The sequence below is a fragment of the Macrobrachium nipponense genome, chromosome 21 (genome assembly GCF_015104395.2).
Source record: "Macrobrachium nipponense isolate FS-2020 chromosome 21, ASM1510439v2, whole genome shotgun sequence".
Lineage (NCBI taxonomy): Eukaryota > Metazoa > Arthropoda > Malacostraca > Decapoda > Palaemonidae > Macrobrachium > Macrobrachium nipponense.
This window is the reverse complement of record NC_087212.1, coordinates 45,512,167-45,538,646: the sequence shown is the minus strand read 5'-3', so window position 1 is coordinate 45,538,646 and position 26,480 is coordinate 45,512,167. Positions and strand designations below refer to the sequence as shown.

Below are 26,480 nucleotides of genomic sequence, written 5' to 3'. Positions count from 1 at the left end.
TGATGAGGATGCCCAGTCTAAGTCTAATTGTTTCAATTATTTTTTAATCAGATATCCCTCCAGAAACTGATGAAGATACACACTCTGAGTCTAATTCAACACTAAGTGACACAGAAGATGACACAGCAACAGACACAGATTCAGAGGGTGGAGGCAGTGAGACTGATTCAAGTGGAGATGGCGATTCCCCTGGATCAGAACCAACGGGAGATCAGATTCCATTAGAACCTCTAGACCTCGTTTGGGCCAAATGTCGAGGATACCCTTGGTATCCTGCATTAGTAAGTATATAGTGCAGCTCACATATTACAACATTTCCTATAGCTTTTGTTTTTCATTCTTTAATAGTAATTATCCTCGATACCTGTCAGACATACATGTAAAGTACAGAATGCATTTAAGGGGAATGTATGATTAGTGGTTGTTTTTTACTCTTGCAGATCATAAACCCAAAAATGCCAAAGACTGGTTACTTTCACAATGGTGTGCCCATTCCTGTTCCGCCGGATGATGTGTTGGCTTTAGCCAACAATTACCCATCTCCTATGTATTTGGTTCTCTTTTTTGATAATAAACGAACTTGGTAAGTTTTATCTTTTGTAAGTAACTGAAATATCTTCTGTTAGGGATATATGAAATTTATATTTGCTTCATAACAGACAAATTATTTATAATATTGACCATTCTTTGTGTTGGTAGAAGTCCAATATAGAAAATGGAGGTCACACGTAGATGACAGCCATCAAGTATTCTCAAATTTTAAGTCGTAAGCAACCATTTGATTCAGGTCTGGCACTTCTGGAGAATCTCTTTGCCTCAAGAATGCATATGTTCTCTACTGTAATTGAATAATTTGGTTACTTTGATACTAATAAGAAGTTTCAACTTGTAAATGAGCTAAGTTTGGAGAACTACGAGTCTGTGTTTAGTTACTCATTTGAATATTTTCCTAGCCTAATCTTTTCTATATGCCACAAATGTGCAATGAATAACACCTCAACATGACTTACAACCCACAAATTCTTATACGACATAGAGCTCTCTCCTACCAAACACTAGTTCCGTGCGCCCTCTTCTGCACGCTCTGTTATTGTTTACTTTTCCACCCGCATTTCCCATACATTTAACATCACCCACATTTTACCAATAGAGAAAATAAATATAAAATAACACTGACTAAAGTGATATATAATCACACATGTCTCTTTCTCCCTCCAACCTTTTCCTAACCTAATCCTCTCTAATTTCCTTTATTCTCCAACTCACCCTCTATATAATTGCTAATATTTCCCCCTGAAACTCCTGCTTTAGTTAATACATCTATTACTCCTATATACGTGAAACTTTTACTTTTTTGTTCTACTTTCAATTTCCCTTTCAATTTGCCAATGGTTTCCTTTAAAAATCCTTCAGATCCTCCTAGCACAAATCATCTACATGTGTACACAAAAAAACTTTTTCCAAAAGATTATATTAGCTTCGTCACCTTGTAAATATGCAGTTTTAACATCTAATATATAACCATTCCAGTTTTTCAGTTTTATTATTGTTGAACAAAATTTTAAAATTTCAGCATTGCATGTAGGAGGGTCTTTTTCCCATAAAGCCAACTCTTCTTCAAAACTTCTAGCTACCAATCTTGCTTTACATATATCCTTTCCCCCACATTTACCTTTTCAGTTACTGTCCATCTTGTAGATATAGCTTTTTGTCCGACATTTACTTCATAATACTATACCTTGTTTTCTCTCAAACATTGTAGTTCTTTTTCATTAGCTTAAATTACGCTTATATTTTCAAATCCTAGCAACACCTCTTCTTCATCCTCAATTTTTTCTACATGACTATAATCCCTTAAGTTAATCCATCTCTTGTCACTTGACTGTGAGTCTTGTACATTCTATGACTCAGCCCAAGATTTGCTTGATCTTTTTCCTGCAAGACTTAATATACAGTGGGGCCTCGCTTAGTCGCGGATCAGCAATCACAGGTTTTTCCTTGGACCATTTCTCAGTCTATATCGCTGGTATGAATCCCAGCATCACAGGCTTGTCTGTGGTAGGCTAAGCCTTGTCTGGTTCCGATAACCAGCAAATGCATTAACAGATTCACATTATGACAATAAAGGTAATAAAACCATTCTCACCTTACATATTATTGGCATATCTTCATAATACGTATATAGCCTATTCATAGAATAATTCCACATTATTAATATCAACTTGTAGTTGAGTGGCCAGCAGAAATGTAAACATTGAGTTACACTTCACAGCGACCTTTGTCATTCTTAACCTTTTAGAAATGTTAATAGTAGTAGTGTTATTACAGTAGTAATAACATTTAGGAAAACATTAATTTTCAATTCGAACTTCATTATTGTATTGGTATAACGTAATCAACTTCTCTGAACACTGCAGTCGTCATACAAACGATAACTGTCATAGATTATCGTATTGTTTGCGATCGGCGACGAAGCGTAAACGTAATAAAACCATTTTTACCTTATATAATATTGTCATATATTCATAATAAAATGCATATCTTATATATTATTGGCTTATCTTCATACTAAAAAGCCTCTTCAAAGAATAATTCCTTGGGGAATGCATTTTTCCAAAGAAAAATACACTTTACAAGTTTACAGTATGCACTGATTACTTTGTTTTGATGTGATTACATTAATATTACAGTATGGTACTGTAAGCAGTACAGTAACTATTTTTTATCATAAATGTATATTCATTCACAAAAAAAAATAAGTATGATCACCGTGACGTCACCAAACCTACAGTCTCATTCGTACATACTATTTTTACATAATGTGATAGTGGTTACGCTGTTCTACAAACTACATTGTATTTTACTTAAGTATCCTCTAAACTCTATCATAAATCACTTTACTTACTTTTTTTTTTGGAGCCCAAATACTATATCCCGGAGAATTAACAAAATCGCGAATTTTATCATAGAGCAAGATTCACTAATTACTGTGCTTTCTTCTTTTCATGACTAAATGCATTTTTAGGATAAACCCAATTAGACAAAATTTTTCAACAATTAATGAATTTGAATAGCAAAATAGCAAAAATCTCTCTCTCTTCGCCTCTCTCACTCTCTCTATCTCTCTCCTTCTCTCTCTCTCTCTCTCTCTCTCTCATCACTTACAGAAAAAAACTATAATACTGATCTATTATTGTCGTAATAAAAGAACAAGATGGTCCCCGACATTTGTAGGTACAAATGTGTTGCCATATTATTATAACAGTATACAAGAGAATATCTTATTACTATCGATGTTTCATTTCTTATCACCATAAAAATATTTAAAATACAAATTTCATTGTTATTCTCGAGCTAAGCTAGTCAAGTTACTCTCGTCCTAAGATGGTCTCTCAAGCTGTTCAACAATTACTCTCCTCCTAAGCTGCTCTCTCTCTCTCTCTCTCTCTCGCTTCTCTCTCTCTCTCTCTCTCTCTCTCTCTCGATCTCTCTCTCCTCTCTCTCTCTCTCTCAATGAAATATGAATTACTGTATCATAATATCATAAACTATTATATACAAAGTTAAAAATAATAATAATTCCATTAATAAATTAGTTTCTTTTAGCAACAATTGTTTTCCAAAATAATTCTTTCGGTAATAAACGTCCATCAGCTGATTCTAAACGTAAACAAAAGACAAAAATAGATTTTTATTGCTGTATTTTGCTGTTTATACAATGATATTATATTTGGGTGCTGTAATCATTACAGTAAATCATGTTTATTTTATCATAAATATGTTCATTCACGAAATAGATATACTATGTACTTTTAGTTTGGTGCAGCAGCCAAATCATGAAAATAGAAAGGAATTGTTAGGTAATATACTTTTGTTTGCTGATCTGATGAAGGGGAAATTGAAGAGGAAAGAATAACTTTGAAACTGTCTTGAATTTAGTTTAAGGTTGAAGACATATTTGGTGCTTGAACTAAAGTAGGCAGTTATAAACATTGAAATAGTGGTCTTGGGTGGGTTAATTATTAAATTAGGCAGTTTAAAGCAATTTTTTAGGGGGTTATGAGGGGGTTACCAGGATAACACTGGTATTTACTTATCAAGGGGGGTTCTGGGCCCTGTCCCCCGCGATTATCGAGGCCCTACTGTAGTCCATTTTTCTACTTGTCTTGTATCATTGTTTATAGCTCTAATGCCATTTCCCTTTGGGTATCTCTTCTATTAACCCACCTTCTATTAACTCGCTTTCCCCGTCATCTTCCAAGTTTCCTCTTCCACATTTCTTTCTGTAGCCTCATCTTTGTCTGCATTCCTTCTCCAGCCCATTATCTCCTTTTCCTGACTATCTACATTCCCTTCATTTGGGGCATAGTATCTACCGTTTGCAATATGTGATTTATCTATTTTAAATATGTTTTCTGTTTGCTGATAGTCTTCGAATCCTAGTAACGTGTATTCTAGCTATGTCTCTTAAAGAATCCCCATGTTTAACCACTAATGTTTTCCCTGATATCCCACACCTGAGCAGGTTCATTCATTTTCATTTTCTCTTATAGACTACCTCCTCTCCCACTGCTGCTTCTTCAAATTTATGTTCTCTGACATTTTTATTTAAAACCATTCTTATTTTATTACAAAAGACTCATATTTGATAAAAACTTCTCTGGCTTTATCCATTGCATTCAGTGTATCCCTTACTGTATGCTCCTCCATACCTTTCTCTCTGCTTGCAGGACTTGAACTCTCTTTTCCCATATTAGGCAAGGAAGAAATTTTCCAAATACTAATGGGTTAGGAGAGAAACCTCCATTATTTATTAAGCAGTTCCTAGCACTCACTACCCAACTTAATGCTATGGACCAATCCACTTCATCATCTATCACCTTTCTTAAACTTTCTTTGATTATGCTTATGGTCTTTTCACATAATATGTTGTTCCATGGAGGTTCTAATGCTGTGGCTAATACTTGAATATTCCATCTTTCTACCATCCTTCTTACTTTGTTTGTTTTGAAATTCTCCCCCATTGTCTGACAATATTTTGGAAGGCTCCAAATATAGCAAACCAACCATCAAAAAGTGCCTTTATAATAGTTTCTGGTTTTTTATCTTTTATCCAGAAGCCTAACAATACCTTATCGCCATATCTACCATTACCAAGAATTTTCTCTCTTTTATCTCTCCCACATCCATTACTACAACTTCATTAAATGTTTTACTCCAAGAAAATCCTACTACGTACTGGTTTAGCTGGGTTTCTTTTATATCTTTTACATACCTCACAACTAGGCAATCAAGTCTGTTAGTAACTTTTTTATTTCCTCCTTTTCTTTTTCTATCAAACTATCACTCCATTGTGTTTCCTCTGTTAACTTCCATATTTTATCTCCAATTTTGGACCAAACTGTAGATGTAACTTCATCAGTGTGACTTTAATTTCCCTGACTCTTTCCCTTCTAACTTACAGTAATAACTTCTTTTTCTACTTTCCTCCTTATTACTGGTAATCTTAAGTAACCCTCTGTATGTCTTTTCTCAATTTTACCTTCATTTCCCCCACTACTATTATAACACAATTTTCTTTCAAATCTATGGTCATACCTATTTTACTTTTTTTTTTTTTTTAAGCCACGGTATATCACTGCTAAATTTCTGTCTTCAAATAAAACTTTTTCAATATCACTGGTATTTCCATTACTCCTTTTGACCTATATGATGACTCACCAAAATTAAATACTTTCTTAGAGACTGTCCTAGTATCCTTCATTCTCCTCAACTCTTCCTGACTAAACCCACAACATGTGCTAGTCACAATTCCCCCCGCAAACTGTTAATTTACATCCTGTCTAAAATTGCATCAACCTCTTCCAAGACTTCCTTTTTTTTACTAACTTCTCCTACATAAACTACTCTGGCCCAGTTTCTGTTTTCTGCTTATTTTCTTGTTGTTTTGTTTCTGTTTTCTTCCTATTTTGAAGATTCTGAGGACAATCCCTAGCCCAATGCCATTCTGATTTGCATATTGCACTTAAATATTACTTTCCCTTTATTATTTATAGGATTTCTTCCACCCCTACCTCGGTTCCATTTCCCCTATATCTCTGGTTTTCCCTCTCTCCCAGAATTTGCATTGCCTTCTGACCCCCGCTATTCCCATTCCTCTTTATTCCCTAATCCCTCAAATATTATTTTCATTATTTGTAACACTGTTTTATGTTCCAACTTTCCTTGACTACAAACTGCTAATACCATTTGTTTTTTTATTTTCTGTGAAATTTGCTTGTCTCTATACATGAAAACCCTTAGCTTCTCCTTCAAGCATGCTTTTCCCCATAGCTCTGTTACACCCTGATTCTGCCTTTTCATAACTAATAAAAAAATCTTTCATCTTTTCATTAGATTATCTTCCTATTTTAACAGTTTTTCATTTTACTGTAATTCTCCATTAGCAAACTTTTAGATAAACTTCATCTAGTTTGGATAGGATTATCTTTGAACCCTCTTTACCCTAAGTTCATCTCTTAGCTATTCCTTCCGTTACTTCTAAGGCTTTCCCTTTTAAGCTCATTCTTATCTCTATCCCTGGATATTTCACTACTTCTCCACTACCACTAGCCAATCTTTGACTTGTCCTTTCCATCCTTTGTACTAGTCTTGTATCCCACTAAATTTCAGACAATTCCTTCTCCATCTTATCTCCCTTTGTTCACTATCTGATCTCACCATCTTTAATCGACCATGCTAGTGCTACCAGTTAGAACATTTTCCTAGCCTAATCATTCTTATACGTCCCAAACGTGCAATCTACACACCAATTCACATTCCTCGGTGCCATCGCCCACATTTCACCAATACAGAAATTAAAAATAAAATACAGACCAAACTGATACTATATATCAAGTCATACTTCATATTCTAGCGTAGTGTTTTACTGGCGTCTGTTCTGCCCAGAACATATTTTACTCTGATACTCTGCATGTGGGTATATTTAAGTGTGAGTGAGCCATCAGACTTTTCTTTCATTATTCTTTTGTGAGTGATTTTTTTATTGATAGTGTGTGCATCTTCTCCCTTATGTTTAGGTAACTATGTGTGAAAATTTAAATAATTTATTAGTTACCAGTAAGTTTTAATATTGTTCAGTGTCATGTACAAGCTAAATTGTTTGTTTGTTAATTTTTCATTTTTTCTTTTGTTTTACTTATTGGGTAATTTTTTGTGTACTATTCTGCATTGCTTATTTTACCTTGAGTTGATGATTCAATACCCTTATATGTAAATTAAGGTTGTGTGGGTGAACCAATCACAGCCACTGAAGAGTATATAGTAAAATCCTCAGTGAGAGAAGGTTGACTCTGGAAAGCTCATTTTACTTGCAATGCCCTAGAAAATGCTTGTGTACTTGGACTTCCTGGCAGACATTCTCCACATAAGATCTGTACTCGCATGGTGAGAAAACATTGCCCTGATCTCCGTACAACTGGAGAAGGTTCTACAGGAAAATCAATGCATTTGAAGCTGAAGGTACAGTGATGTTCAAAAGCATGGTTGCAGTTGAGTCTACATTTTGCAAGGAAAGCTAGGCCTCAGTAGACTGCATTGAATATTTGGTGGTTACATCATAGGACATAAAGAATGGAGGCAAAAATTAAGAGACAAAAGCCACCCCCTTCTTGAGTGATTCAATGAAAGACTTTTACTGGTCACAAAAATCTGTAATGAAGTTGAAGACAGGAGCCAGTGGAAGACAAGTAGCCTGTACAAAGCCCGAGGTCAAGGCCAGGTGATTAAGCTGAAACATGAATAGGTACATTCTTCCTTCTATTGACACAAGGAAAAGACATAAATAAGTAGTTATTTCAGCAGAGACAGTCTTGATAACATGAACAAGAGTATGAGATGAAGAAGGAACAAACAAAGCATCACATGGTGTCTTGGATGTGCGACATACAAAGCCTGTAAATAAAAGTAATGAGAGACTAGTCTCATAGCATTCAATCTGGCAACTCTGTATGATAACCCTTTACTGTGGTTCAAAATCAACAGGTGGAGTGTGAGAGCAAATTTTGCAAAATTAGTAAAATAGTGAGCACATTAAGAGGCTCCAAAAGTAGTGAGCAGTTATATAGTTTACAGGCAACACTGTGCAGTCCAGTTTTGTTTCAAACTCTGACACAGTGGCACTGAAACATGTGCAAAACATCAACTGGCTTATGGGGAGACTGCTTTGTCAAGAGGACAGGTTTTCAGATGGTTCACAGCATTTTGGGAAGGCCAAGAATCCATTGGTGATCATCTTTGGTCAGGAAGGCCATCTTTCCTGACCGAGGATTGTCTTAAATGGATTCTCAAGCCTCCTCAAAATGTTTGAGCCATCTGAAAAGTGCTCTTGAAAAAGCAGTCTCACCATGGGCCAGTTGAAGTTCTGCACAAGTTACAGTGGCATTGACGGAGCTTGAAACAAATCTTGAAGGCACAGTGTTGCCTGTAACCGTGCTTGCTCATGTTTGACACAGACAAAACAAAATTGCTCCACAAAACGTGAGCCCTAAGTCCACCTGTTAACTTCATGGGACGTTGATATTGGACCACGGCTAACGGGAATTATACACTGTTGCCAGATCAAACACAGAATACTTTCATTACTTTATAAACAAACCTCATAGAAGATAGTCTTCATAAACAAATCACTGATCAGCATGCTAGTCCCCACACTGTACAAGTTTTCTGCAATTAATGCTGGCAAATGTAATGTCAGCATTAAATTGAATCTATGAAAGTTGCCGATTTTTATACTGAATCATTGAACATTTACTAATGAAATCCTGTTATTTAAAATTACTCCATATGAAGCTCAAGAAGAAATAAGAATTATTTGATAAAGACTTGCAATAACCATATGTCAAAAAGTTAATGTTGCCACAGAAACACAATTATGAATGTCATAATTGAATCATGTCTTTGAAGACCTGCCAAGCTGGTTCACTGGGCAAAGGTTATCTGTGATAGGGGTTTGTATGTAGTATTAGACACAAAACACTATCTTACAAGCCTATTAATCACCAAGTGACTGCTATCCCCATTTAACTACAGTCACTTTTGATCTCTTCAACACAAAATATACAGCAATTTAAGCGTGATAAGTAGAAGCCCCTCAGTCTGGACTAATACAGCAATGCGACGAATAGGCTTATATGAAAAAATGCTTTGTGAAATGAAAACTACTGAATGTCAATAACCAACCATAAGCTAAATTATTTTTCCTTACTTTCCATTATTCTTTTTCCAACAGGCAGTGGCTGCCACGTGTTAAATTAGAACCTCTAGGTGTAGATTCAGCATTAGATAAAGCCAAACTAGTTGAATCTCGGAAACCAGCTGAGAGGAAAGCGGTCAAGAAAGCCTACGAGAAAGCTATTTTACACCGGTGTCGAGTCACAGGAGAAAACACTGGACTCAGTGGAGAATCAGACAACGAAGAAGCCAGCTAACTCTGGCATGTCATAATCGCTCTTTATTTTTCTATGTCCCGTTAACTTTCACAGCACAAAAAAGTGCTGAACTAAGGAGTAACCTCTTCCCTTTATTGCCATGCTCTTCCTTTTCCAACATGGCATGTTTGCGTTTTTTTTTTTTTTTTTTTTTTTTTTTTTTTTTTTTTTTTTTTGTACAAAATTCAGTGCTACATGAGTTTCTTTTAATTTAACTTATTTATTTTTATACAAATCTTGAGAATTATTGTATACCAGTTTTATTGTGCATTGTAATCAGAAAATATATTATATAATTATTAATTCTTTTTTACCCTTTTTATGCTAGATACAGAAACATTATTTACTCTAACATTGTAGATCTAAGCGGGTGTGGTTATGGATTTATGCTAAGTGCTAATATTTATAATAAAAATAAATGTAGTTAGTTGTTGATGTCTACCACAAAATCCCAGCCTAACCTTGTCTAGCCTATACAGATATATAATTAAACATGCATTAGTTGCAATTCATCCACTAATATTGCAGTTTAACAAACAAAATGCTTTGCTCAAGACTTTTGCCTTGACAGACTATGCTACCCAAACTAAGGAATCAAGATAAATTTAAAATCACCACAAATCCATAGGTACAGCATCACATTACCAATTCATGAATGCTGTGTATATATAACATCACTAAAAAAAAATGATGCACAAAATCCACTCAATTAAAGGATGCAGACTTATAAAGTGTGCACTACAATATAAATGAAAACATGAAATTTGGGCCATATGACCCAGCACTAGGGCTGGGAGGCCAGGCAATCATGGTAATGAAGATATTAATCTGTATTTCAAAGTTACCATTATTAAAGACAAACAGACATATACACAATGACCACTCACCCTTTTGGGTTCTGCTGCAAATGCTTATTCAGGGTGCTGTGGCCTGTCAAATGTCAACCTCCTTTAGACATCATTAGGAGACTACTATTAAAGGCAAAGAGATCGAATCATCTACTACTTAGAATCACTGGTGCTAAGTCCTGAAACCAAGGCTAGGAATTGAGCCAATAGTTGACACAGGATATCACACACAGCTCTACCCATATCTTCTGCCATGACTTAAAAGTATTTCTGGAGACAAACCCACACTGGCTAAATAAACATTTGCGGAAAAGCTAAGTACTGTGTTCTCCCCTCTTTTAAAGTGAATTTCATCGCTGACTTTCCCACTTTCCATGGTCTAAAGGGCAACTGATGTCTCAAAGAAATCCCAAGATGGTGCTGTTGTAATTCCTACTCGGGCGAATGAAAAAAATAAATAATTGGGCCAAAGGTCAAGCACTAAGACCTAAAAGTAAAATGGTTTCAAACTTTTAACAGTGGCAAAACCTCGCAGTTGCTCTATGAAACAATTGTTAGGAGAGGGTGAAAAGCAGGATAAAAGAAATGGAACATAAACAGGTACAGCAAAAGGAATGAAATAGGTTGCTGCAAAGAACCTACAGTAATGCCTATAGTGCACCACATGAGGTCGAATATATATTAAACTCACTGCTGGAGACATATAACTCATTGAACAAAAAGTAAATTGTTCCTTGTCTTTTAAACTTTGCACACTCGTTTGACCAAGAGTTATTTGATGAATGAACATGACTCAATTTCACACTGGAAAATGCAAAATAATGCTTGCAGTTTTAAACGTTTTACTTGGCAGTCTAATTCTCAACCAGCAAACAATATCAATTGTTGGACACAACCCTTACAAATAAGTCATCAAAATCTCTCAAAATTTTTACTTTATCCCGATGTTATCGCAGCTATAAGTTTACTGTATACCTTCCAAGATGATAATTAACTCGGAGAAATGTTTAAAACATTTACCAACAACTAGCAACAAAGTTCTTCCTTGTCATGTTTCCTTGAGATTTTCTTCCAGCTGAAATGTCCAGTAACAAATGGAGACTGTGACCACACAGATCTTAAAAAAGTTATATTCATTACTAGAGGAAAACTATCAACTAGACTTGGCCCCATAGAACAGCTCTTCTTGGCCGGCATCAAACGATGCTCACACCTCAGGGCAAGGATGACCCCGTATATAGGCCTACCGAAGGTAAAGCCTCTCTTTACCTTGGACCTACTTAAGCAGAGCTTCAAGTAAAGATTAAAAGATGATCTGTCTATATCTGAAGCAAAGGTAATAATCAAATGAAAGAAAAGTAGATTTCATTGTGGTTTCTAAATTATATCACTCATTTTAGAACCTTCCCTCCCACTTTGTCACCTTACAGGAAAGCCGGTGTTGCATTTTCTCCAATAATACTTGTCCCACCAGTTATTAGGGATATTATTGTAAATTATTAGTTGACAATCAGGATTATCGGGCTCACATAATCTCAAGGCAGATAGCGACCTTTCAGATATTTCAATGTAAGGGAAAGTTGTGTTGTTTATTGAAAAACGGCAAGTTACTTTGTTGATGTTTTTGGATAAAATCCAATTAGAGTTAGAATGTTAACAAATGTCCCAAGCTACAAAAGACGTATCCTTGTCCCTTCAAATTATTCTTTTCTACCTCAAATCGTCACACGGCCATACACAAAAAGAATAGTTGCCTATAAACAAAATGCTTCCATCCGTGTCTGCATTCTTGATAACACTTAAAAGATCGAGTCAACTTGGCATTGATTTTATGTGTACTTCCATTTTTAAAAGCTGCTCGAATGTTTCAAATTTCAGTTCATTAAACGGTATATACAATATTAAAGGACGGGATGTTAAAACATGAGGCGTTATTTTAGAGAGATGAAGAGGGCGCATCGATAACTTATAAAAATCTCGGGGAATGAATAACGAACATGTTTCTCTTTGCATCAACCCCTGGGTAAGCCTAAATCAACTATTTGCACTAAGATAGGTTTATATAATTCATTAATCAAAGATAAATTTCTTCTGGTGTAACCACTGCCCAGGTTTGTTAAGGTTTTGTTATTCTGTTCGTCATTCACGATCATACACCGACTAATTCTAATAATACACAATAGCAAGCCCTAGAAAGTTTTGAGACTACGGTCATTCGTAAGACCTACCATTCACTGTTCTTCCGCAACCTATATCGAAGCAAATCTGCTTTATTTTAGGAATATATATACTACCGAGGGCATTAAATTATAATTTACCATAGCAATACAACAATATCCAAGGCAAAGGAAAAATTGTCTTTTAAGAATAACTGGAATTGGCAGTGTATGTTTGATTTTATCAGCCTTATGACGATTACATTATATATTCTAATTTTACGCGTCCTGAATATACAGCAAAGTTGAACGTTTCTACACCAATGTGATCGACTAATAAACGCTCATTGCAAAAAATCTTGATAAGTTTACGTATACCTATAGGTGTTCAACTTGTAATACGTAATTGCACAATTTAATTTACAGGGAAAAATATTGCGTATTACCTTTAAAAATGTACAGTAAGTAGAAGATCCTTACATTAGCTATAACAATAGAACCCTAACCTCCTTTACAAAGGAACCTGTCCCAACGCTCCATCCCTATCCCCCCCCCCATCTCCCCCCCAAAAAACACAGCCCTCAGTCCTATACTACCTTATTTTGGAAGGAAAGCAGCGTCGAGATGTTATCTCGACTACAAGAGGTTTAGGCCTAGTGGTCATGACTGGAACATGCTACCTCCATCCATCACAGTCAAAGTTTTCATTCGAGACGATTACATTCACAAACTATGACTGTTTGGCATCTGTTGCTAACCAGAAGCACTGTATAAGATTGGCAAATGAACAAATATGGCCATATAACTCGTGCTCTGCATCAACAACATCCACAAATCCTGTCTTCTGATCAACGCTGTCCTTGGCAGCATTCAAGCAAAAAGAAAAAAAAAATGTCCATAAAAACTAACCGCATCTGACGACTGGCTACACCATAAATTCAAATAATTGAATTCATGAATCAAATTAAATTTTTGTATCTGCTTCTGTCACTAGGTCTACATATACTTTTTTCATACGCTTCATAGGCGACCTGTTAGTAGTACTATTTACATTCGCGAGCAACTATAATAATCCAAATTTAAACAAGCTTATTAGTAAAAATAGGGGACATGCCTCACGTGAATTTCACCTTAGTTCTCCTTAGAACGCTGTAATTGGAATAGTGTACATTTGGACTCAAAAGTCAAAACAGATACGAAGCTGATTAATTAATTATGCGTCAGTGGGCGTGGACACTGACATGCCAATCAGAACGAGGGTAGACGAAGGGTCGACCAATAGGAGATCGACCTTGAGAGGCGTTCCAATGCGATAAGGGACTTGACTTTTACCACTGAGTAATAAGTTCGTGTCAGTTATTTTCGTTAACATTTAATATCTGAAAACGGAAAGAAAATTTTCTTAAAATATAAGCACAGTTACCTAAGTAATTCCAACTAGTCTGCTCCAGGAACAATAATGTTACGAGTTTTAATGAATTGCTACATCACGAACAAATACATGGCAGTTACCAACCGAGTTCAGAGAATCCCTGGACCCCCCATGGCTGTCTCTGGGAAGGGGTATACGACGTCTGTGGTGGGAGCGCCGAGAGAGGTTCCTCTTTTCACGCCGACAGGTCTCACGGTTGGTACTGAAGGAGGAAGAGTCGACTTGGAGAATAACATCATACAGGGATATATCCCGCCGATAGTTTCGATTCTGCTGCAAGGAACTGGAATAATAAAAATGTCAAAAATAATCGAGTGTGTGCCCAATTTTTCGGAGGGACGTAACAAAGAGGTAAGAATTATTCTCTTTTTTGGTATTCCGTTCTGAAGGTAATGTTGTTCTGGTTAAACGTTTAAGGAGTAAAATGACATCAAAGTTGGTTGGGTTGGTTAGGACGTTTACAAGACAATGGACAGGCATCAATATATGTGGTAAAACAGAAATGTCTGAAGCAATGTTAGTTTATATCAAGGCTAGACACTTCGCCCATTTCTGTCTGTACTTTTGGGATGTATTGGGTGGAGGGAATATGAATGGAAATCTATGTGAATTGTTATATAGGCCTACAGATACTCTAGTTATTACAGCAGACTGAAAAAAAAATGCAGCCCTAAATGTGGCAAAAATGTGTTATTAGAAGCGACACTTATGTTGCATTTACAAAATATGACGCCTAGATTGAAAAAAGTAAAGAATTTAAAATACTCCGCATCTACTTCAAGCCAAGAGGGTTTACGGGCTGCTCTATGAACAAGAGCCTTTGCTGGCATAAGGTCAGCTTAATCTAAAACAAGAACAACCAAGAGGGAGCGTGTGAAGCCCAAGTTGAAAGTAGGATTAAATCATCTAGAAGAGTAATACAGTAATCAGAATAGTTATGATATCAAGTCGACACCGAGATGACATGACGTAGTGTCGACACCAAGAAGTTATGAGCTTGTGGCAAGGCTAAGAGGGACGCAGAGGATCTTTTAGATGGCGAGGTAAAGTTTGTTTGTATGGTGTTTTTACGTTGCATGTAACCAGTGGTTATTCAGCAAGAGGACCAGCGGCTTTACGTGACTTCCGAACCACGACGAGAGCGCACTTCTATCACCAGAAATACACATATGACCCCTCAATGGAATGCCCGAGAATTGAACTCGCGGCCACCGAGGTGGCAGGCCAAGACAATACCGATCACGCCACCGAGGCGCTGGCGGGGTAATGTGCAGGAAGATTTCGAGAAGGAAGGGTTAGCAGAGGTAGACGCCAAGCTTTCGATTAAAACCAAAGACACCCAGCCCTTACTTATTCGGTAATTTACAGAACATTTTAGATTGCAGCACAGTGGATATAACAAATAATATGAGGGCGATAACGATTATAAATTACGTGTTACAAATGTACCATAAACGTAGAGCCATTATTATTGGTGTAATGCAACATCTCTTGGGCATGAAATGTATAAACATACTCTGAGCATTAAATAAAGGTATAAGCCACGAAGGAAAGATAAACAACATTATATTCTTCACTGCGCGTACAAGTTACGTTAAGTATATCTTAGTTTTACCAGACCACTGACTGAGCTGATTAACAGCTCTCCTAGGGCTGGCCCGAAGGATTAGATATTTTTACGTGGCTAGGAACCAATTGGTCACCTAAGCTATTGTGGGATCCGAACCACACTATATCGCGAAATTAGTTTGTATCATCCAAGGCCTATCAAATAGGCCTTGGTATCACGAGAAATAAATTCGTCTGATTCCGCGTTGTCCGAGCCGGGATTCGAACTTTGGACCACCGGATTGGCAGCCGAGCGCGAAAACAACTCGTCCAGCGAAGAACTATTCATATTGCTGTGGATGGAATATAATATATATATATATACAATATATATATATATATATAGATTAATATAATATTATCTATATATATATACACAACAACAAAAAAAAGCGACCGTAACCTTTTACAACTGATTACTGACATTCATGAACGCCCCGAACTTGATGCATCTTGTATATGAGGTTACTGTTTCAATATTACAACTGGTACACCAATAGTAAAGTTGTGACGATTCTATATAATGAAATACAACGTAATTTTCCGTTCCATAATCATTTGCCATTTACACTTGTCCAAGCTTGGTTTAAAGAGACTCCACCCGCTACGTTTTATGATTCTGTTCAATCCTAACAAATTATTTTTAACTATCAATACTTGAATTAAAGAGACTGGCGGTCCTGCACATATTTACTTTTGTTAATAAGCCGCACGATATCGATATCTGCCAAGCAAGATTACGGAAATACTGGATAACCTCTCTAAACAACTGAACTTAATACTGACACAACTTAACAGACACAAATTAGCATGAATGCCGACATGTATTCAGTATACCATCTCCTACTTGCGATATCCATCGATTCACTTCTGAATCATTGAATGAAGTGAGTTTGCATAAAGTTCGTAAGGATTAACCACCCCCAAATTGTTTGGAAAACTGGTCAACAGTCTATCCAATCCCTTTATATACAATGAGCCACTCGCCATCATGGAGAAGGCGACCCTTTCACACTAACGCCACTGCTTTCGTGACAGCTTCCCTCGACTGGTCAACGTTTCCTTCACCAAGCCCGTCTTTTATATACTTTATCTCCATCTTTCAAATCTTCCCTATTCAACTAAGTAATTCGGGGTTACCCTGCGTCGCAAGTTCCTGGGTCATCGACGTCGCCAACGTAGAATTAACTTCTCATCTGTTACCATCTTTTTTTCTCATTTCACACTGAACACCCAACCTTTATCTCTACAGAAAACGACTGGTCCAACAATATCTTCATATATACCTACCACTACTACTCAAAACTGTCTACCACCTTCAATTTTTCCAAACTGTGTCATTTACCCATTTCCTAATTAGCATCACCAGGAAAATTGACTTGTGCTTGCACGAGTCAATCACATTCTACAAATAAATTTATTACTACGAATAAATTTAGTAAAATTCCAGAATCCATACTATTTTGTCAAACTATTCCCTTGGATGCAATTTACCCAGATAACTCCAGTCTTGCTATTATTTTCCTTAAACTTACTTATTTAATAGGCAAACAAATCTTATCAATCAAGAGTATACACTATCAGGTCTTGACACAATCACTGCCTTCCCTTAAAATTCACACAAACCTTCCCTTTAAATCAATGAAAGATACATCTGATAATTATTTAGTTGAAAAAAGTTAAGATAAACAAAGCTTTTAAGTTGGACATGAAGGAATGAAAATGTGGCAAAAAAATGTTGTTATGACCAGTTGGTTTATTAAAGAACTGAGAATGGCACAATGTCAGGAGAGAGGGATGAAACATGGAATGCGGTACGAGATACACGTGGAAGAACTGTAAGAGAGGAAACACGAGGTTTAGTTCAGGAAAACAGGATATCATAGGTGCAAGTAATTACAGAAGAGAAGATGATGCACCTGTAAACAAAAGGGTGCATAGGGTAGTCAGAAAAAAAAGCCATGTAATACAAACAGAAGGAAGAGCTACCAGTGTATTTCAGAAGTATGGAGGGTCTTAAGGGTGGTAGTTTTTAAAATTAGTTATGAACGAGTATACAACCTTTTATGAAGAAAGTGAAGTATTGTCAGAATAAGTAGATACCAATGTGGTGGCTCTTTTCCTTCGTGGATGAAATGCTACAAAACGTCAGAGAAAGGGTTTACTTACTGTTCTATACCATTAATCCAGAGAACGCCAAAGGAATAACCTAATACTTAAACAAAATTAGGAATGAGGCCCTCGCCAAGCTTCATAAATTGGGATGACTGGGACTAATCTGTCAAGGAGACTAACCAGTCACCTTCAGGACACAATGCCATCATAAAGCACTAGAGGGAGGATCAGTCTCCCACTGTCGTCGATTGCCATGTAGCTGTAAGCAAGGAGGGAGAGTTGTCAGTACACCTCAACATGGGGTCACTATAGTCATTACTACAATTTGTTTGCAACGTCCTTTTGACCCCTAGCTGCACCCACTTTTCAGCCTTTCACTATACCTCCATACCCACTTCCCTTCTTCCATTTTTCTGTCCAACCACTCCAACTTCCTCTTGTCAACGTCTTAAGTGCCTCGTGCTTGGCTTTGTAGACAAATTTTCTAAGTGGATCAAAAACTGTCAATTGATTTCCTCTACCAAGAAACACTCATAATACCTCCGTAACCTTCAACCAAACTTACAGGACCATCAATCATTGCACCAACCTTCCCATTGTGTTTCCCCGTTCCAGACCGGCCATCAACATCCTCTACCAAGCTTGCCATACCCAATAATCTATATTCCTGTGGTCTCACTGATAAATGCCTGAATTTCTTCTCACGGAATTTTTATACATAACCGTGATATGCTTTTCGTATTCATTTTCTATTCGGAAATACACCATGTCTTTTCAATGAACATTATATTATTCTTAGGAAGTTGAATTTCAAGTCGGTGCCCCTTTGGGCTTGTCCCATACGAATAGGGTTCATCTTCTGAATATAATAATAATAAAGCGACTGGCCTAACAAACCTACTCTCATATAATATGATTGTACCTTTACTTTCCCAACTGCATGTTGGGGATGAAATGACTTTCCTTTCCGTCCTTATACAGGTCATCGATGCCATCGCTGACGCTGTTCGTAACACCCTTGGCGTGACCTTGTTGGATGTTGACCCTGGGGCATCAACAAATCGTACAGTCTACACCTTTGTTGGAGATCCAATCAGTGTTGTAGAGGGAGCCCTTAACGCTGCTAAAGTTGCCTTCAGACTTATTGACATGACAAAGCACAAAGGTAAGCTGTTTCAAAAACACCTTAGTCGAGTTATAACCCCTTGGTAGAGTTGTAGACGCTTTTCATCACGATTAAACCCTCGATTCCAAGAGGAGCGAAGTAAAACCCCCCAAACATCATGATATACACAGTTAACTGGAGTAAGGGGCAGGGTGTACAATGTAAATATAAGATCATGATAGCTGGAATGTATGTGTGATACTATGAAAACCATTAAACCTGTAAAGCCAAATTAACTGCACCCTGAAATTGACAATAGAATGGAATAGAATATAGCATTTATGCCAAAAGCCTATAAGGTCATTCAGTACTGAAAAGGCAATTAAGAGCAAACAGGTTTGAAAGGTTAAACAGGATGAAAACTTCGCGTTTGCACTATGAATTAATTGTTAGGAGGGGGGTGTGAAGGGACTGAAAAGGACACTTTTTGACAGATCTGCAACGTCATTTTTCTTTCAACAGTGCATTTGGGGTTGGATTTTGTTTTATGTTTTGTTAACTAACTTAGCTAACCATCCTCTTGGCATTTTTCCACATTCGTGAGTGCAGAGCAAGTGTGTTACTGGGCTGTTGGCAGCCTTGGGCGTTATTACTGGTACTGAGCAAACCGGTTACATTTAATTAACTTTGCGACAAGCTTTGTGGCAACGACCAGAGAAAAAAAGTAGTACGAGAGAGAGAGAGAGAAATGCCAATGATAGTAGGAAAAAATACACTTTGAGAGAGAGAGAGAGAGAGAGAGAGAGAGAGCGACGAGAAGAGAGAGAGAGAGAGAGAGAGAAGAGAAGAGAGAGAGAGAGAAGAAATGCTAATGAAAGTAAGAAATAAAGTAGGAAAAAATATACACATCTTTGAGAGAGAGAGATGCTAATTTTCAAGAAATTCGAGGCAAATGAAAATCACGCTTTACCATCTAATACCAACTCTACTCACTACTGAAATACTCCCAGGCACGCAGCGTTTGTATGTTTAAAAAAATTAGGCATCTTGTGTGAAACTGCATAAATAAACCTTGTTATATAAGAATGATATTACTTTTTTTCAAATTTTCTTTGCTGCAGATATTTTTACAATGCATTCATCGCCATAGGTTTACAGGTACCCTTTTTGTGGAGTTCGAACTGTTAAAATAATTGGCAAAAATGAACGGAAACTCCTTAAAATCGCCCAATTTCCTACTACATTACTTTCTGTTGCTTCTTTCAAATAAACACCTAATTCTTTGTTAAGTTTGAATTTCAAGTCAATGGCCCTTATGGTGTGCTTGTTCCATATGATTAGGGGTTTATTTTCTGAATAATAATAATAATAATAATAATAATAATAATAATAATAATAATAATAATAATAATAATAATAAATAACAAAACAATAAATAAATAAAATAATAAAATAAATAAATAAATCAATAATAGATAATAAATAATAATATTATTATTAATTCCTTAGCTCAAGGGTTTGTTTGGCATTTGGAGCCCTGGCCTAGAGTAGAGTATCAACTCTCAAACTATATTAATGAATAATTCTTTGATACTCTGGCCTCACGAATGTTATTTTTACATCCCGAGGAATTTACAAATTCACGATCAAATTATTAATTATTATTATTATTCAGAATATAAACCCCTATTCATCTGGAACTAGGCCCCCACAGGGGTCACCGACTTGAAATTCAAGAAACTTCCAAGAATATGTTTTAATATTATGGTGTTCACTTGAAAGAAGATACATATGATAATAGGAAACAAGACATTTCCTTCCAATGGAGACTTAGTATTAATCACAATTATTACCAACATCCATTCACAAAGCACCTTTTAATTCCGTAGGTGAGCATCCGAGGATGGGAGCCCTTGACGTCTGCCCTTTCATCCCCGTCCGAGGGGTGACGGTTGAAGACTGCGTTGAAGTTTCTAAAACCTTCGGAGCCCGAATGGCGAAAGAGGTCGGGGTTCCCGTCTTTCTTTACGGTGCCGCTGCTACCCAGGAATACCGGAAAACTATGCCCCAAATAAGAGCTGGGGAATATGAAGGACTGAAGGAAAAGGTGGTTATATATCTTCCATTTAGATGTTCTTAACTGATAGTTTCGCCAAAATAGTATTCCTCCTCGTCTGCTGAATTATCGTATTTTAAATAAAGCCTTGTTTGGACGTGATTATCTGGAGAAACAGGAGGCGGCTTGTTATTTTTGGGAAAGGAGCAGACCTGATTTGATAGGGATAATTTTACCAAAATATGGGCTGTATCTAAAGATTTATGCTTCAGTTGAAAATTAATAAGATTTGAATATAAAATAAACCTTTCTGGTACAACGCAGGTCCTTATTCGGCGAGCTGCTCTCAAATCTGAACCTTTTGGTGTAAAGTGAACAGTTCTTTTGCTTAAACCAGATCAGTATGTCACTCAATGTACAGAGGAAATGGCAATCATTTCGGCTGGTGTTTGACAGAGTAAACTGAAACCCAATTAAACTCATTTCCATTTTCCTGAATCTAACCTTATTAGCTATGCTGTTTGGACTGGTGAAATGAAGAAACTTTTATTCAAAACCTTGATGCTTTTGGAAGCGTGGACCCAAATGGTATGGGTGGGGCGGAGCAACTTGCATATTTAGAAGTTCAATTAAAACAATAGTAATGCAGATATATATTTGGTTCGTTGAACAGCATCAAATACATTTAAATTTAATGTTTTCTGAGTTGTAAAGATGATATCAGGCAGGTGGTGTCCATTATTCTCAATACACTCCGTTAATCGAACTCAGAAGTTTCGTTCATCTGTTGACAGCATATCGACGGGTATTTTAGCGACAGCTTGAGGGGCGATCTGCAGTGGGCAGCACGGTCGCCTGATTTAGCACCCTGCGACTTTTTTTTTTTTTTATGGGGCTACCTAAAATCACTTGTTAACATCTCTCGTCCTAGGACCTTGGCTCACCTGAAGAACATTTGCCAAGCTGCCGCCACCATACCCGTCGATATCCCGGAAAGAGTTGAACGAAACTCGAGCTCGATTAACGCAGTGTATTGAGGATAATGGACGCCTTTAAAACATCTTTAAAACACGGAAAACATAAAATTTGAATGTTTTACTTGATGCTGTCCAAAGAATTAAATATATATAATTTTTCTTAAATGAATTTCTAAATAAGCAAGCTGCTCTGCCCCAACCTGTATTTTCCCTTTGGTGTTTGTGAAATATATCGATTGATTAGCTCTAAAGTATTTTTTTTTTTTTTTTTTTTTTTTTTGTAAGTTAAACAAAAAGGGTTCTTTGTGCGACTGTTGGGAAAACTGGCAATGTTACTCCATTCGATAAATGTACTCAAACTTGAAGGAAAATTAAATATAGCTTGAATACTTGTCACACGGCTACTCAAACCTAGTTCATTCAGCATTAACGTCACTGTTTTTCTTTTGGTAAAACAACCTCTTTCTTAACAAATCTTACTGACAGTTTCTTGCTTCTCTTCCTTCAAACCAATAGTCCACGATGCCCTTCAATAAATGTCCAAAAATCTACTCTGAAAAAGCACAGCTTCCATCTAGGTGGAGATATACCCCAATACTTTATATGTATCATGAACCTTATACTCAGATATATTACACATACTTATTTACTGTGTAATCAAGTTGGTATGTGAATGACATCAATAATGGATTCCACACTCTTCAATGGCAGCTACAAAAACCAGAATGGGCTCCAGATTTCGGCACCAGAGATTTTGTTCCCAGCTGGGGGGCCACTGTGACGGGCGTTCGGAAATTCCTTATAGCCTACAACATCAACCTTCTGTCCACAAAGGAACAAGCTCACAGGTTAGGGGTTATTTTCATTTTCATTAAGATTACCTGCAGTTCACTTTGATTTACCTAGGCCTTATTTATACTACAGACCATGCAGTCAATACTGATGCACCAACTTTATACAATATTTAACTTTTTTCTGAAGTATTTATTTGGTTTTGTAAGTTTTTAAATTGTAGTATCTGAAGTATTCTAAAATGTATCCACTAGCCTATATAAATATGATCAAGCACGAAACTGAATATATTACACAACAGTCAAAGTTCACCCTGGTTTATTCAAGTTGTGGAAAAAATTCAACTTGACAGACGTGATGGAAAACTGATCAACTCACAGTTCACCGAGTGTAATTAGTGTGAAGAAAATAATTCCTAAAGGACAATGCAAGAAAATCTTCTTGTGTTTTAGATATTCATCAGTATCTGGTCTAATCATTCAGGATTGCACTCAATCTCCGTGAGCAGGGCAGAGGAGCTGACCAACCAGGACGTCTCAAATGTTGCCAAGGAATTGGGTGGTACCTCGAAGAAAAAAATATTGCGCAGATAAGCATGAACTTGACAGATTATGAAGTGACACCCATCCACGTCGCATACGAGGAGGTAACAGTGATATTCAAGGTCCTAGAGAGATATCTATGTTAAAAGATTAGTGCTGTACTCCAGACTGTGGATTCTTACTTTGAAATATGAATTCCAGCTGAAAAGCACAAACCATTCTTGATTAACTGACTCCTGATTATCCAACACAGGCTAAGAAAGACGCAGAAGAGATGAAACTAGCGGTCACTGGATCCGAAATTGTAGGGCTGGTGCCTCTCGCATCAATACTCCAAGCTGCGGAATATTACATTCAAAAGGAAGGCCTCTTTATCCTTGACGAAGACCAGAAGGTCCATCTCGCTATAAATCGACTTGGCCTTACAACTATTTCCTCTTTCAATCCGAAGTAAGTGTGGCTGGACTGTAACTAGTTTACTTGTCTATTTTTAAATTCTGGTGAATTAAAAAAACCCCAGTTGCAAATACTGTATATATTTGTTTCAGTATCCAGCACTAACAGACTCATTTATGAGTAAGTCATCAGAAAATACCTATTTATTTTGCACTGTGAAATCCAGTAGTTCACTTCACTGTTAAATTTATACAAAAAAAGTGGGTACTGTTTAGTATCTGAATGACCTATTCGCTTATAACAGGGAACGCATTATCGAATACTGCCTTCAGAAGAGTGGTGACCAGCAACTGTCCCAGGGAACTGTTGAGCAGTTTATCCGGGGTATAGCAGCTCGCACGCCAGCTCCTGGAGGCGGCTCTGTTGCTGCAACAGTTGCCGCAATGGTATGTGATTCCCATGAACTGGATTGTGATTTATCAGAATTATCTATCCACTTTAGATGAATGGTACCATCTAAAGCTGTATGAACGTATTAAATGATATGGCACGCACACCCACCTACCTAGTAAACTACCTTATCCAATTTTCCAACTGACCAACTAACCAATTGACTCGCAGGCTATGAACAAATAGTCAGGCATTACTTTTGTCATTCAACATGGAAGACAAAAAGCAAGCATTTGGAAAAGTTAATAAATTTATGTTATACTTTAAATAATTCATAGTAGTCTCAATAATTTCACAGAAATAATCTGTTAACTTTCCATTCTATTAGGTACCATTAACAGAGCCATTCTTGCAGGGTGCAGCTCTTGGCGCCATGGTGGGACAGTTGACGTACGGCAAGCGCCAATGGGAACATCTGGATGCAACTATGAGGAGACTGATCCCTCCTCTTCACAATACTGCCACGTCTCTTATCCCAGCCATCGATGCAGATACTGACGCCTTTAATAATTACATGGTTCGTGATGGTTGCATTGTAATGTCATTCTTTTTCAAAGCTCAGAGTTGGAGTTGGAGATATACAATTACATACATCTCAATATACACACATACGAACAAAGTTTCTGCTGAAAACGTAATGCCTTGGAAAGAATGCAGGTTGTAGACCAAGGATAACAACCCTTCATATTTACTATTTCCCACAACCAGGCTGCAATGAAATTACCTCAGAAGACTGAAGCTGAGAAAGCTGCCAGAGAGGCAGCGATGTCAGCGGCAACGGATAGGACCATCCAAGTGCCCCTCTCGCTCATGAAGAACATCAACCACCTAACATGGGAGGCTCTCGTTGAAATGGCTGCTGTCGGCAATATTAACTGCAAATCCGATCTTCAGGTAATGCATGGTTTATTACTCCGACTACTGTTATCAACAGTACTGGCTCGTTGCAACTGTATGTCATCATTACATTTCAATGAAAATCACATCAGTGTACAAGAAAACTCATTCCATCTTTCCTTAGAAGTTGTATACTAATTATATCTTGGGTAATTATTTACACGTCATTTGAAGACTTTATAGCAGTGTATATAGTAATCTGGGAAATATGTCAAGGCTCTAAACATAAAATGGACAATACTGTACTGCACTTTTACAGCAGTTAGATATTGCATAAATTAATGATTAAAAAAATTACTTGGCCGGATTTAACGCTTTTAAATTAAAAAGGGAGAAAGTAAATTAATTCATCCTTATGGTCAACCAATATCTTTAGCTCTTTGAAATGGAACAGCTCTCAAACTCATATACTAATCGAAAATGAGCTTGAATTTGTCTTGGTTTATTTTAATTTGAAATGGAAACTGTTACTTTGCAGGTCGGTGCACGATGCCTGGAGGCAGGGGCATGGGGAGCTTACTACAACGTCTTGATAAATCTTGACAACCTAAGTGGGGGGTCAGCCAAAGCTAAATATTTGCAAGAAGCAAATGATCAACTGGAGAAAGCCAGAAAAGGGTGTGCATCAGTTTTAGATGCTGTGGACAAAAGGAAAGACAAATAGTTCATTTGATTACATACCACAATAACAAAATGCTCAAGCTCATCCATGAAAAAAAAGATCTTTCATTTCACCTATCATTATGCATAAGGGGAATACTCGGAAATCTGAAAAGCCTTACATATACTTTATAAAATGGGTGCGCAGAGCATGTACACTGGTAAAGGTTGAGAATGTCTCCTTTTGTGGTGAAGCAACTAAGTTACACTTTCTTTGGTAGCACATGATGTATACCTCCATATAACAAATAAAGAAGCAATCACCATAAAAAAAAAATGCCTCTACCTCTACTAGGGGGCCATCTTGAAGAAACTACCTCCTGAAGCAGTTCGCTTCGTTAAGACTTTGTTTTTAGAGTATCAAAGTTGCAGCAGCCACAAAAAGAAATGAAAGAGACTTAGCCCACTTTCATGGACCACTATTACTCTAATGAATTGCATTCCATTCATTAATTTACTAGACTTAAGGGATGTCGCTCCTAATCGAAAACACAGGTGAGGTCACAAATGACAACATAATATGTAACACACCCTTGAGAGAACCTAATTGTTCAAGTTATTACCCCACCCCACCATCAACATCTAAAAGAAAAATGCATCTCCTATGGGGGAGAATTAAATGGAATTCTTACAAGAAGGTTCTTATCAGTACACCTCAAGAGGTCATCCTTCACTTCTGAAGTCCAAGGCACACAGTGTCACAGAATTGAGGCAACAGGTAAGAAGGACTCTTGCATGGACAGGTCAATGCTAAGATCTCCCTGAATTTGCTAAAATGAGCATCTAAAGAATGAGCTCTTACTATCTGGAGAAGATTTTGGAATTTGCCCAATTTATCACTATCCCCACATTCTGTTATATAGCAATTAGGTAAACTTAAATTGTTTACACCTTCGCTTTAACAGTGTTCACAGACTAGGCAGGAAGGGACATTACAGTTGAATCCAATGGGGAAGCC

General features: G+C 37.0%; 2 protein-coding genes across 9 annotated transcripts in view; both read left to right on the top strand.

The window, feature by feature from the left end:
• The window catches only part of LOC135197995 (bromodomain-containing protein 1-like), a 221,667-nt gene extending 212,027 nt beyond the window's left edge, over nucleotides 1-9,640 (top strand). For all 8 annotated transcript variants that reach the window (XM_064225328.1, XM_064225327.1, XM_064225326.1 and 5 more), the window contains 3 exons: nucleotides 52-281; nucleotides 441-583; nucleotides 9,290-9,640. In XM_064225328.1, coding sequence (XP_064081398.1) covers nucleotides 52-281; nucleotides 441-583; nucleotides 9,290-9,488 — 572 coding nt within the window. In that variant the 3' untranslated portion in view covers nucleotides 9,489-9,640. The remainder of the gene's footprint in view (nucleotides 1-51; nucleotides 282-440; nucleotides 584-9,289) is intronic.
• Nucleotides 9,641-14,020: 4,380 nt separating this feature from the next.
• Nucleotides 14,021-25,874, top strand: LOC135197997 (formimidoyltransferase-cyclodeaminase-like). The gene is made up of 10 exons (XM_064225331.1): nucleotides 14,021-14,275; nucleotides 18,629-18,812; nucleotides 20,642-20,859; nucleotides 22,497-22,633; nucleotides 23,061-23,223; nucleotides 23,373-23,569; nucleotides 23,820-23,961; nucleotides 24,321-24,482; nucleotides 24,674-24,859; nucleotides 25,341-25,874. Exons 1-10 carry the CDS (start codon nucleotides 14,036-14,038, stop codon nucleotides 25,524-25,526), a joined length of 1,815 nt encoding a protein of 604 aa, XP_064081401.1. The 5' UTR covers nucleotides 14,021-14,035; the 3' UTR covers nucleotides 25,527-25,874.
• The last annotated feature ends 606 nt before the right edge of the window (nucleotides 25,875-26,480 follow it).